Source organism: Heliangelus exortis, chromosome 20 (assembly GCF_036169615.1).
Source record: "Heliangelus exortis chromosome 20, bHelExo1.hap1, whole genome shotgun sequence".
Taxonomy (NCBI): domain Eukaryota; kingdom Metazoa; phylum Chordata; class Aves; order Apodiformes; family Trochilidae; genus Heliangelus; species Heliangelus exortis.
In genome coordinates, this window is record NC_092441.1 from 1,017,755 (window position 1) to 1,030,944 (window position 13,190).

At 52.6% G+C, this 13,190-nt stretch overlaps 1 protein-coding gene across 19 annotated transcripts in view; it reads left to right on the plus strand.

Annotated features, from left to right (window-relative positions):
• BAIAP2 (BAR/IMD domain containing adaptor protein 2) overlaps positions 1-13,190 on the plus strand; it is a 38,909-nt gene that overhangs the window by 2,718 nt on the left and 23,001 nt on the right. For all 19 annotated transcript variants that reach the window (XM_071764393.1, XM_071764383.1, XM_071764380.1 and 16 more), the window contains exons 2-3: positions 5,621-5,696; positions 7,624-7,710. In XM_071764393.1, the coding sequence (XP_071620494.1) occupies positions 5,621-5,696; positions 7,624-7,710 (163 nt within the window). The remainder of the gene's footprint in view (positions 1-5,620; positions 5,697-7,623; positions 7,711-13,190) is intronic.

Sequence of the window (13,190 nt, forward strand, 5' to 3'; positions counted from 1 at the left end):
CTCGTTTCTGACAGATTCGATTACTGCCGTTCACAGGCAAACCTCCATTTCATTTTAAAGCTCTTTCCTCGTGTGGCTGATCGTTTGGCAGTGGTGTGTGAACAGCTCCGCGTTTGACGAGGTGTTTGCTTAGAAACACCCCAAACTCGAAGCCTAATTGCCTCACCCAAACGCAGGTGTGATTCCCGATAGCTATTTGCTCCACATCAGCTCTAATCAATGCTCTTTTGCCGGCATAACGGCCTCTTGCCTCGTTATCTCCCAGCCCAGAGGGAAGGGGTGTGATTCCTGAAGTCAATCCGAAGGGGACTGGTTGGTGGCTTGGTGGGTTTGTCAGGGACAACGTGACAGGAGGCAGGAGCTGGCCCCTGGTGTCACCCGTGCCCCATCCCCTCGGCATGCAGACGCTGCTGTCCCCCTCCAGGCTGTGGAAACCTGGGAGTTAAGCAGTGTTATGAAGCAGGGAGCTCCCGACTTGCCAGAGGTATCCCCAGCCTCTTCCCCAGCTCCTGTGGAGGGGAGATGCTGCTCCTGGGGCTGGAGGCAGCTCTGCCATTGGTGTCACATTGTGTTGAGTCTGCTTGTGGCTGAGGTGTCACTGTGCACACCCAACACACAGAGCTCCTGGAGGAAAAGCCTTTGGCTGTGTTGAACCCCTTGGGCTGGGAACAGGTCTGCCTTGGCACTGTGAGGCAGCATGCTGTGGGGTCTGGGCATCATCCAGGTCCCCATTCCCATTTTCTTCAAGCCCAGGCCCCAATGACAAACCTATTCAGAGTTCTAGCCCTGAAACTTGTGTCCCTCCATAATCTGACCCAACCTCTGATGTAGGCCCTGGGTTTGGTTTTGTGTTTTTTTGGTGTTTTGTTTCATTTTTTTCAGATTATCTTGCTCCTGAGCTCTTTCTCCTGTAAAGATTGTGCTGAGCAATCAAGCTTTGGGGCAGGAATTGTGAGCCCAAGCTGGAGGACAACAGCTCAGTGTTCCCCTGGGTCAGAGCAAGCTTGGGGAGCACCCAGCTCGGTGGGCTGACCACCAGTGAGGGGTGGAAGGTGCAGCCCAGCCCCGGGGTTATGAAGGGCTCTGCTGGGTGTTGTGGCACACGGGGCCTTGGGCTGGGTGGGTTGTGAGGTGGGTGTGTTGTGAGCAACTAAAATCAGCCCCGCTAATGAGCCTGGTGAGGTTCCCCTCCCAGCAGAAACTTGGCTCTCCAAACTGGGGATGTCTGCTGGTGGTGCAGGGCAGGATGTGTGGGGATGGAGGCAGCGCTGGGCTTTGGGGCATTAAATATTGATGCAGAAATAGCAGAGGTGTTCCTGGAGCCGCACTGACCCATTTAGAAAGGAAACTTCCTTACAGCTGAGCTGCTTTTGCAGTGTGACTGCGGTGTAGGGGGGAGTCCCACAGTGCTCGCCCCTCTGGTGGCACTTCTCGTGGTCACATAGTGTCCTGCTGTCACCCAGGAGTTGCCAAGGAAGCCGTGGGTGCCAGACTGAGCCCAGGCCACCCCTGGCACTGTGCAGCATCAGTCTTGTGAGGAGCCATCATGCTGTGCTGCTGCATAGGGGCATCAAAGAAGTGCAGTAGGAAAATACTGAGGTTTTTTAGCTCAAAGTTCACCATGTGTGATCACTGATGTGTCCTCAGTGAGCGCTGTCCCTGTTCCTGGAAGAGGAGCCTGGTGTTCATGGTAATCTTCATCCCTTGGTCAAATCCAGGAGCCTCCTTGCCTGGCTCTTTCCCATGTGCAGGAGGAGCCCCAGGGCAGGATGTATGGTGCAGTTGTGCAGGGAGAGATCCCATCCCATCCCAGCAGGCCGTGGCCACTGGCCACCTCCTGCCCCAGCAGAGTGAAGAAGAACCTGTTTTTTACTTTTCTCTGCACAGGGTTTTAGGAGGCTGTGGGGATGTAGAGCTCCACAGCCTGCTTGAATGTTTTTTTTAAAAGCCCTTAAGGAGGGGCTGTGCAGGTCTGTCCTACGCAGGAGAAACCTGACACAACCTCAGCCAGCTCCACTGCCAGTGGATCTTGGGGAGGACTTAAAACCTTTACACAGAGGCTGTTAGGGCATGGGAGCAGCTGGGAGCTCCTTGCTGTGGTGTGGGGTGCGCTGAGAGGGGCAAGATGGGGCCCTTATGTTGTTGCCCCTTCTCTCCCTCGTTCAGCTGGACTATGTCCTGGAGACCTCGTGCTTTGCATTAGTTTCATTTTTGGCAGCTGAATAAAGCTGTGCCAATCCCAGAGAGCTGAGTGGTATTACCCAGGGAATTTAGTGCAGTGGAACAAAGCAAAAGCCCTTTCAACCTTTAGCTGCCAGGTTTTTTTGTCTGTGTTTTTCTAAACTCTGCCCAGGCGGCGTGTGGAAGGCAAACAACTTGTGGGTGGTGCTGATGGAGCAAATTTGGAGGGAGAACGAGATTTGCTTTCATTACCAGGATTTCACTGAATGTCAGCTTTGTGGTGGTGTCCTGCAAACCTGGCTGAAGAAGAGCCCTGCCCAAGGCCCTGCTATGGTCCCTTGTGGTGGTCCTGGGGGGGGTGTGCCCTGGTGATGCCACCTTCAGTGTCATGGCTGTGGGTACAGCACCTCAGCACCTCACTGCCTGGCTTGGGTGTGTGAAGTGATGGCTTGTTGAGCATTTTCCCTGCCATAAGTATGTTTATTTTTCAGTGTTTCTCTTCACAGCTGGTGGCTTTTCAGCTTCTCGCCTGGAGGGGGGTGTGAAGGTGTGTTAGCTCTGGAGTCACCTTCCCTTCCCACCCTGGGAGTGAGAAGGCAGCTTGGAAAACTCTATTTTTATCTCTGTAGTGAGGAGCCCTTTGCAGTGCCCTCATCCTGCCGGGCTGTTGCTGTTGGGAGTCTCCAGACATTGTCTTGAAAACAATGAACTTTCTGCAAACTCCCTCCTAAGGTTTCATGGGTTTTACGTAGCCAGCAAAGAGTTGCCTCCCATCTGATCCAGTCTGCTAGTTTGACCATTTCTGGGGTTTTTTTTCCTCCTCCTTCCTTGCTTTAAAATGGCTGCTGTCAGTGCATGCAGGATCCTGCCCCAGGCAGTGCTGGCAGCCACTGGGGCTGAGTGGTGCTTTGCTTCCCTCCAGTTTTTGCTTCTTCCAGTTTGGGGAAGAAGCTGAATTTTGGAATGGGCTTTTCACGACTCTGTCCCCACAAGAGATGGAGATGGCAGCTCGACTGCTTTTAGGCTGCAGGCAGGGCACTGGAGCTGCTCCCCACCACTGCCATCTGTGCCATGCCATGGGGACAGCCCTGGGATGAGGCTTTGTGCATGGATCCTCTTCCTTCGTTTATTTGCTAAGTTTCAGGAAGCTATATTTACATAGGTCCTGCTGCAAAAAATGTTTTATTTATATCTCTGTGGGTATGTGCATCTCTATAAACACTTGCTGCACTTCACCCAGCAAAGTGCTGAGCAGTCCCTGCCCCACAGAGCTTCTGCCTGGATTTTTTTCTGCATTAACATTGTTCAGCCTCAAACTGCTGAGGTTCAGCTTGAGCCTGGCGGAGGCTGCATCCACGGCTCTGCTGGTGCTGGGGACATGTCCCTGTTGGGGGACAGCCCTCTCTTGGGGACATGTCCATGGCCAGCGATCCCACACCCCCAACCACTTCGTGGCATAACGCAGGTCGATCGTTTTGGGGTTTTTTGACGGAAATTAAAGGTGACATGGGGAGGCCGGTGCAGTCCTCAGCAGTGTTAATTAACTCCTGTGCAATTGTCTCCTACAATTAGGGAGCACAGCTCGCTCTGTGGCTGGTTGCTACAGGTTCATTTTCTCTTTTCAAGCTGAGCGTGTTCACCAAACTGCTCTGCACTGCCCTGGAGCTGCATCCACGTGTGCTGTGTTGCTGCAGAGCTTGACCTGCAGCCTTCATTAGCAGTGAGGTTCCTCATTAGCCTCCTGCTTTCTTGACAGATCTCTGGGAATCATCTGCCCTTTGCAGGATGTGCATGGTCCTGTGCAATAGATCCCAAAGCACCAAGAGCTACTGGGACACGGGGATGGTGGCTTTGGGACACTGCAGCTGGGCTCGATGGTGCTCTGGGCTGGAGCAGCTGTCGTGCCCCCACTGCTCTATCCAGGAGCTGATGTCTGCTCCTTGGAGGGCTGAAAGGATTTGTCCTACCACTGAATTGCCACCCCCCTGGGTGACATCTACCCTCGGTGTTGGTGTCCTCTGCGGGTCCCTGCTCACTGAGCTCAGAAAATGGCTGTCTGGAGGCCGGGGAAGGCTCTGGCTGAGCCTGGCACCTGCCAAAGAAAATTAAACTGTCACGGTCTCCAAGGGGCGGGCAGCGGGAACTCGGGATAAAAATGCCTCAGGCAGAAAATGAGCTTTATAGTGTTTGGCCAGCTTCAGAGGAGGTGACAGATGCTTAATCAGCTTATTCACCATAAGTGTCTGTCTGTCGTCTTCCCTCCCTTTCCCGGGATGGGATGCTGCCAGCGTGGGGGTGACAAGCCCTCGCTTCCCAGGGGGACACCCGGGCACCCCTGCTCGGGGCTCCAGGCACATTTAGGCGTTAAACTTCATTTTCTGTCCGTAGCCCTGGCAGGAGCTGTCCCGCGGTGGGGCAGGGGCTTGGTGCCTGCTCTGGGGCTGCAGCCGGGCTTGGTCTGGAGGTCGGATTCGTGGGGAGAGAATGGAGATTTTGTTGTCTCTGCCCCGGCTGGGACTCGGTGTCTGGTTCTAGAGATGCTATCGGAGCTGGGGGGAAGGCTCCGGACGGGGGAGGTTGGTGGCTGCAGTGCCACACACACAAAGAGCCGTTCTTCTTCCTGATCCGATTATTCCTTTCCCCCGCCCCCCGTGTTTAAATAAGGACCTTAAAGCGAGGGAGGCAGAGCTGCCAGACGGCGCTGGTGGTGTTCACCGACACCCTAATTTATGCATATATAGGCAGGTGGAAAGTGACACCGAGTGCTTTGAGACCGAGGTGTAATCCTTGCACGTGGATTCAGCCGTGGCTGGCACCAGTTTGGTGGGATGGTGGTGGCTTTGTTCTCTCTTCAGTGCCTTGGTGGCCATTTCCAGTTCTGCTCTTCAGGCCTTTCCACTTGCTTGTGATGGATCTGTCCCGATTCCCAGGATGGAGGGAGAGGTGGCACCACGCTGCTGCTGCTCTCCATGGCCATCCCAGGACTAAGGCATCACCAGCCATCACCTCCTGGAGATCAGTCCAGCTTCTTGCCTGGTTTTAGGTCCATTTCTTGCCCTCTCAAACAGCCACTTCTGGTTATTATTCTGCTTGTGTTTGCACAACATATATCTGATAACTTCCCCTGGTCTGGGCCGTTCACTGATACCTTATGGTGAAACCCACACAGGGCACCTTGTGTGCAGCCAATGGGGCTCCTGCTCATGAGCATTATTTGCAATATCTGGGTATGCTTACAGTTTCTGGGTGCAGAACCAGGGTCCTCTGGCAGCTGTTGGGAAGCTTGGGTGGAGTGGCTGAGAAGGGTGGGAGGATTTTTTTATTATTATTTATTCTGTTATTGCATTGATGAATGGAGTGTGGCTGCCTCGCAGGGGGGAACTGGAGCTGCTCCCAGTCCTCTCTCCTAACCCTGGTGATGTTCTCCTCTGTCCTCCAGACAATCATGGAGCAGTTCAATCCCAGCCTCAGGAATTTCATTTCTATGGGGAAGACCTATGAAAAAGCCTTAGCAAGTAAGTGAAACTGTGCTGCTGATGTGTGTGTTGCTGAAATACTGAGGGCTGGGGAGGGTCAGCATGGCCTTGGAAGGGGAAAAATCCAGAAAAAGAGTTTGGGGTGCTCTTTGTCCCTGCAAGAGTGTGAGAGGGAATGGGGAGATGGTTCTTGGACCTCTACACAGAGCTCACATTGTTAGGACACGTGAGGCACATGCGTGGAAAGGATTTGAGTGATAAAATGGTTGACAACTGGATGACAAGGACATCTCCAATCCATTTAGGTTTTAATATTATTTTAAAATATTTAGAATCGAGATTTAAAGTTCTGTTTAAAGGTGTGGCATGGAAATGTTCTAATAGCTCAGAAGAATGCACTGGAAAGGAAGAAAAATAATAAAAATTGGTGGTGGCTCCTGATGGGGAGTGTAGGATCCTGTGGGGAGCCATTAGTGAGATGAGATTTAAGTGATCAAAAATAAAATTTGAATTGATGAAAACAAAAAATGGACTACTTTCACTTAAAATGCCTTTGCATGCCACCTGTGCCCTGGGTTTTAAGGAGGTTTAAGGCTTTGTTCTACCCCAGAGGCAGCAGCTTCCTTTTGGGGAGGGCTCTGCTCACTTCAGAGCTGCACTGCACATGGCTCCTGGATTTTATTTTTGTAATTGGTTCAGTGAAAATGTCCGCGAGGGACGAGGCTGTCAGAGTCCCGAGCCAGTGGAAAAACAAACAAACAAAACCATTTTGGTGTCTCACATTGTTAAGGCTGGCGTGTGGAACCCACCCCGTGGGAAGGCTCAGTGCCTCCTCGCTTGGTGCCTTCAGCAAATCTTCATTCCCAGGTCAGATGAGGTCCTGGGATGTTTGGGACAAGGAGCTTTTAAACCCTCCCCCTGTTCCTGGGTACCAGCACTCCCCTGCTTGCTTTCTTCTTGATGGTTCTCAGCCTTATTTTTAATTAGCTTTTAATGGATCAAGTGGCCATCAGGTGGGCAGCACCCACCCATCCTGCTTCCTGCACAGGGTCTGTGGGCATGGGGCATGGGCCATGTCACCCCCTTGGCAGCTGAGATCCCAGCAGGGCCCTCGGGGCTGGGGGCTGCTGCCACCCCCTCCTCCCCTCCTGGGTCTCCAGCAGAGGCTGGGGCTGCAGTCAGGAGGAGAAGAGGTTGCAAATGCAACCGTGGGGTTTTTAAAAATTCATTCATCTCAAATGTGATACTCATAATGCAGCTTTTAATTACCCGGGTGGTGGAGTTGGTTTATTAAGTGCTGGTTTATCCCAGCTGAAGCTGGGCACAGGCAGTGGCAGCGTTCTGTGGATCACCCGTGTAATCCCTTGTTTGCTGTTTTTCCCCACTTCCCCACGGTGAATACACGTTGGAGCCCCGGATCTTCCTGTAATTTTCTTTTTAAGTTATCTTTGGTCACCCTTTTCTTCAGATCTCCAGGCTTGTGGGAGCATCTGGAGGGAGTGTTGGGATCAGGGAATCGTGCTGGAAGCGGCTCCAGCGCCGAGTTTGCTGGTGCTGAGCTGAGGCTGTACAACATGTTCTGGTGATTAGAGGAAACCCCCTGCTTATCTGATTAAAGTGGAGTGTGTAGCTGGAATGTCAACAAACAAGACTGAACTATAATGAAAGTCTGTGATATTCAATTATTCCACAGTGATTTTTGTGAGCAGCATTAGGCAGACTGATGGTTACACTGGAATGAAAACCACCTCGTTCCTGCATGTACTTTTCTTTCCTCCTGCATAGCCCTGTCACCTTGCTGCTTGAGCTTTCTTCTTTCTCCACTCATTTTTCTTCTGTTTGTTGTTTAGTCCCTCCCCGTGGGGCTGAGCCCCTTGAAGTAATGTCTGTTTTCGTGTTTAGCATCTATTCAGTGCCATAATTGCTATTAAAGAGACTATAACGTCCATTTTTTTAATTCTTTCAGGTATGACCTATGCAGCAAAAGGATACTTTGATGCTCTGGTTAAGATGGGAGAGTTAGCCAGTGAGAGCCAAGGATCTAAAGAATTGGGTAAGTCACCAATTTACTCCTAAGTCACCGATTTACTGTTAAATGGAGTCTCCAGCTCTGAGCACAGAATGAAACCAGATTTCTGGTGCTGATGAGCACAACAAGCTCAGTGTGGAGCTGATCCTGCCTCATGTGGATGGCTAAAGCCTCTCTGTGTTTCCTCTTAATGTAGCTTAATAAAAAGAAGCCTGTTGTCCATCGTGTTGGGATCTGGGGCACAGTCAGCTGGTGGTTTTTGCTGGGGCTGTTGTCCTGCTTGGCACAGGAAGGCTCCAGGGATGCTCCAGGATCTCCTGGGGCTGAGATGGGTTTTGGTCTCGTTGCCTTTGCAGTCCCTGGTGAACTCCTCTGGGTCTGGCTCACTGGGATCGCTGTGCTGGGAGCTGGCAAAGTGTCCTCATTGGCAGGAGCTTCCTGAGGAGCTCAATTAGCAGGGAAGAGGCTGAGCTGTAAGGGCTGGTGAAGCAATGGGTGAACAGGGCTTTGGTTTTGCCACCTTGTGTCTCGTGTCTTACCCCCCACCCCCCCAGCTCAGCTGGGCCCAGCCCGCTGGCTGCCTTGGAATTTTGATGGGGAAGCAGCAAGTGACTATGGAAACTGATTTTATCTCTTGGGTTAGAGCTGCCTATAACAATCTGCTTCTGTTTAATAAATAAAACAGGAGAGCCTTGTGTGCAATGATGCCTGCAGTGACTGAGATTGCAAAGGCTCTGCAGATCTTGCTGAGGGTTTTCTCCTCTGCCACTTTGGGGTGAAAGACAGAGCAGCTCCAGCCTCCTGGGAGCCAAAGCTGTGGGAAAACCTTAAAATATGAGGGTGGGAGCTCAGGGACTGCAGCCCCTGACTGACCTGCAAGAGCATCTCCAGGCTTTGCTCCTGTTTAAAACCCAGCTTTGGTGTCTTCTGGTGGTCCTGGTGCCTCACCTAAGGAGGGGGGTTTAGCCACAGGCATCCTCCTGCAGCCTCCTAGTGTCCATTCAGTGTGTAGCTGGAGTATTTGGTTTTGTTTTTTTTAAATTTAAAATATTTCCAAATGACTGCTCCTTCCATGTGAGCACATCCCAGGGAGGATCCTGCAGCTCCTGCTCAGCCCAGAGCCACAGTGAGCGGCTGCTCCTCAGCCCTCTCACTTTGTTGATCTTGCTGCTATTTATTGTGGCAGCTGCTCCCTGCAGAAGAAAGTTAAGATAAAATTTCTGGCTGTGGTTTACTGGAGCTGATAACAGCTGGGGACACAACCCCCTCCTGTCAGGGTGTGTAAACAGGGGCTGGGAAAGGTTTGAGCTGGGGCTGCCCACCAAAGGTAGAGCTGTTCCTGGGAACACCTTCACCTTATCAGTCCCTGCCTCTGATAGTGCCGGAAAGGAGTGCTGGGCTCTGGGTTATTTCATTTGTTTCATTCCTTCCTGGAGGCTGCAGCAAACAGGGATGTTCCCAAGTGCCATTTGCACGGGCTCCAGGATGCTCAGGTTGGGGCTGCAGCTGGGGTCTGCTCCCTGCTCCCTCACAGCCTGGCTCCCTGCTCCTCAGTTGCTGAGCACTTCACATTTTTCATAAATTCTCCATCAGATTTTAGCGACTGTGTGTAGACAGGATAATCCTTGGGTGGTCATGGAAAACCCAGCACTAATGAGGTGCCTGAGCTGTAATCGGCTCAGTGGCTCTCGAGTTCTCAGGTGGGAGTGTAGCTGGGTCTGCTGTGGTGTTCCTGGGAGATGGATCACTGGGGAGGGTGGGAAAGCTGCTGCCCTCCCAGCTCAGCCCAGTTCCTGGCACTTGGAGGATCAGACCCCTCCTCATGGTTCCTCTTAAAGGCTCCTTCCTGCCATTCCTCACATCTTGAGTGGCTGCTGTGGTGGCTCTTGGGAAGCTGCTGTGATCGGGGTCTGATCAGGGGCAGTTTGCTCTGGGTTTGATCCAGGAATGCTCTGTAGACCCTTCTGAGGAGCTCCAGCCTCACCTTCCTGGGTGACTTTGGTTCTTGTCTGGCTCCTGCTTAGGTCCCTTAGATGCTATTCTAAAAGGTTGTTCCTTTTGTCCCCCTTGAAAACTAGGCCATGGCAAAGTCATGGGGAAGGGTTTTTCTTCCCAGGAGGAGTCCTTGCCTGGTGAGCAGGGCTGGAGGCAGTTTCCAGCAGGCTGGGAGCACACGGAGATGCTGGGGCTGCACAGGGAAACTCCTCTGGGGCTGGAAGTGGAGTTGCCTTAGCAGTTGGGTTTTCTGCTAGGTCCTCTTGACTAGTGCAGGCTGCTCTGACAGAAGCTGGTGCTACAGAAGGACCAGACATGCAGGAATTAGTTATTTTCCAATGCAGAATTTGCATGATAAAATCAGGACTGGTGGCACCTTTGTGGTCCAGTTGGCTGCTGTGGAGCTGTTTGGTGTTGGTGGATGTTGCTGGGCTTCAAGAGTGTTAAACCCTCTGCAGGCAGCTTTTAAAGGGCTGGTGGGCATCACAGAGGGGTGCAGGGTAGAGCTGTCTGTATCAGGAATGGTACCCAGAGCCCGGTCCTGCTGCACTGCCCAGGTGCCACCGTGCTGGTGGGATGCCCATGGCAGTGAGTTCAGGCTCTTGCCTTCACTGCAGCTCCTGGGTCTGGCCCAGTGCTGGGCAGCAGGTTAGGAGGCTTGTGCTATGCTGAATCCTCTGGGAAAGAGGGATTAATCCCTTGATTGGATTTACAGTTGTTTTGGGTAGATGCTTCCTGCAGCAGCAGAGATGCAGAGACAGATCCTGCAAATGTCAAAGGTTGTTGCTCAGTGTGTGACCAGCGACCACCAGAGCTGGGGGTGCTCATGGTGCCTCCATCTCTGCTGGGGACCTGCCAGAGGTCCAGGGAAACCCAACCTGAGCTCGAGGAGATGCTCACCTGTGAGGGGTGACTTGGTGTCCCTGCAGTGAGGTCCCTCTGCTCACAGAGACCCAGTCCTGGGTAGGAGAGCTGTGGGAATTTTATTGCTTGATCCTTTTAAAAATGGGCTTAACACTTAATGGTGTGTGGGTCACAGCTTCGTGCTGGTGAAAGGATGGATGCTCTGGGCCTGCATTGCAACCTCTGATTTGCCAGAGAAATTGTTCTAAGAATTCAGGGCCCAGAAGGGTGGCTGCTGAAGCAGAGGGCACCCAGGTCCCTGCTCTGTCCCCAGTTAAAGTGTCAGTGGCAACTGCTCAGCCCGAGGGAGCTGTTTGCTGGGAATGTGTTGCTGAAGGAGTCAGGATGCCTTGGGAAGCTTTCCCTTTTTTCTCTACCTTTTCTCTCTGTAAATAAATTTAAAATGTCTTCAGCTTTGCCAGCCTGGGTCGAAGGCTGGAGGCTGAGCTGGGTGTTATTGTGCCCACGAGTCACTAATTAACACCAACATCCACCAGGGCAGTGAGACCTTGGGTGAGAGGAACTGGATGAATTGGTGGGTTGTGTCCTCACCCTCGTGTCTTTCCCACTGCTCACATGTGGATCTCCCCCCCGGGCTTGTCTTGCAGGTGAATGGCAAAGCTGGTGGGGTCTGAGATGCTGTGGTGGGGTGAGCCCTCAGGTCTGAACTGTTTCTCTCGGGGGCTGAGGGCTCATTGGTGGCATGTGCTGTGCCTGTGCCTGGTGCTGTCACATCTCTGCCTGCCAGGAAACCCACAGTCTCTCCCTGGGCCAGGTGCTCTCTTGGTATTAAAGGGTTCAGCTACCTGCATTGAACCAGCCACTGAAAAGCAGACTTTTTTTTTTTTTTTTTTCTCCTCTGCCCTGTCACTGTCTGTTGCTTTTCCTCATTAATATTCCTTTTCTGTATACTTGGTTACTTCCCTTGACGGCACCAGTGCCTTCCCTGGCCTCCCTTAATAAAAAGCAACCAGGAGGAGCAGAATGTCAAATAGCTGAGGAGCTGAGCCCCTGGACTCGTTTCATTCTTTCATGCTCTTTATTTGGGTTCTGAAGCTCCAGAGCCAATGACCTTGATGGAAAATAATCTGATGGTGCCATGTCCCCCATCTCCCGGGAGCGAGGAGTGATGCTGGAGGGGGTGCAGTGCTCTTTGCTTGTCAGAGCATCCCCCGTGCTGCTGGCAGTGGGAGCTGGTGGCCAGTGGCCACGGGACCTGCTCCCTGGCACAGCCACCAGCTCCTGCTGCCCTTGCAGGACAAGCTGGGCAGCTTCAGCCCTGCACAAGCATCAACATGTCCTGGCTCGGAGCAGTTTGGCTCTTTTGCCGATGCACTGTTTGGTATTTTTACTAAAAACAGCTCGTATCGAAGTCAAGGGGGAGAAAAATAATCCTTCAACTCTGACAACTCAGGAGTGAAGTGTTGTGAGGTACCCAAACGCTGCGAGTTCCTGCAGCTCTGCCTTCTGTAGGGGCAGCTGGACGGGAGGGATGTGGAACAACCTGTTCGGCTGTTCCTGGCTGGGTGCGGTAGGGAAGGGCCCACAATAGGCCCTATAGTTCTCCCAGAACGATACTGTGAGTCAGCCAGACGTAAATAGCAACTCCTCCTCCTCCCCCCTTTGTGCTTTGCAGCTCTGCAGAGAGGTGTGTGACACCAGGGGCAGGTGAAGCCCTTGCTCTGCCCCCCTCGCTCTCCCCATCTTTATTTTCACCTCCAGGCTGAGGTGAGACCCTGAACCTCAGCTCTCTCGTCCTCTGGGATGTGCATTTTTGGCAGCTTGGTGCTCACACTCTGTGTGTGATTCCCAGCATGGCCCAGGCTCTCGCCCTGCTCCCTGCCCGGCTGCACAGGGATAATTATCCTCTTTAATTTACAAATCCCATGGGGAGCTGATGCAAAACCGCCGGGGGCGTGGGCGGCCCTGCTGCTGCCGGGCTGGGCCGTGCCAGGGTGCAATGCCACCAACCCTCTTCTGAGCCAGGCTTGGAAATATTTTGGCTTTCCAGCACCTCTAGTCTCAGTTTAACTTCTTCCCCACTGCCACACTGGGTTTAGTCTAAATGGCTTCAGGGTGAAATGAGGTGGATTGGAACCAGGTGATCTTTAAAACAATCAACTTCCAACCCCAAACCATCATATGGTTATGAAGCATCTGTTAATGCCTAACATGAGATCTGTAGGGTTTGGGTTTTTTTCTGTGGAGATGTCAGGGTGGCAGAGATGCTGGCTGGGATTTCACAGAGTGCTGTGGCTGCCATCGAGGGGATTTAGTTCAGACCCTGCTGCCTCCAGTTGGGCTGTAACAGAACTGGGAGAGGCATGAGGGGCTGGCAGCATCCCTTTGCCTTGGGTGGGATGGGAGCAGCCTGCAAAGCAGGCAGTGGTGCAGAGCCTTTCCCACCCAACACAGATGCACTGGATGGGAAAGGCTCCACACCACTGCTTGCTCTGATGTGGGGTTGAACCACCCTGTCCTCACGCTGTGATAAGAACTTGGAGGTGGAGGAGAAAGTCTGAACAAGCTGATGGGTATCTCTGTCGTGGGAGATGCACCACACACCTCCCTGGCTGCTGGGAACTGGTTAGTTCCCTGGGTGAGGA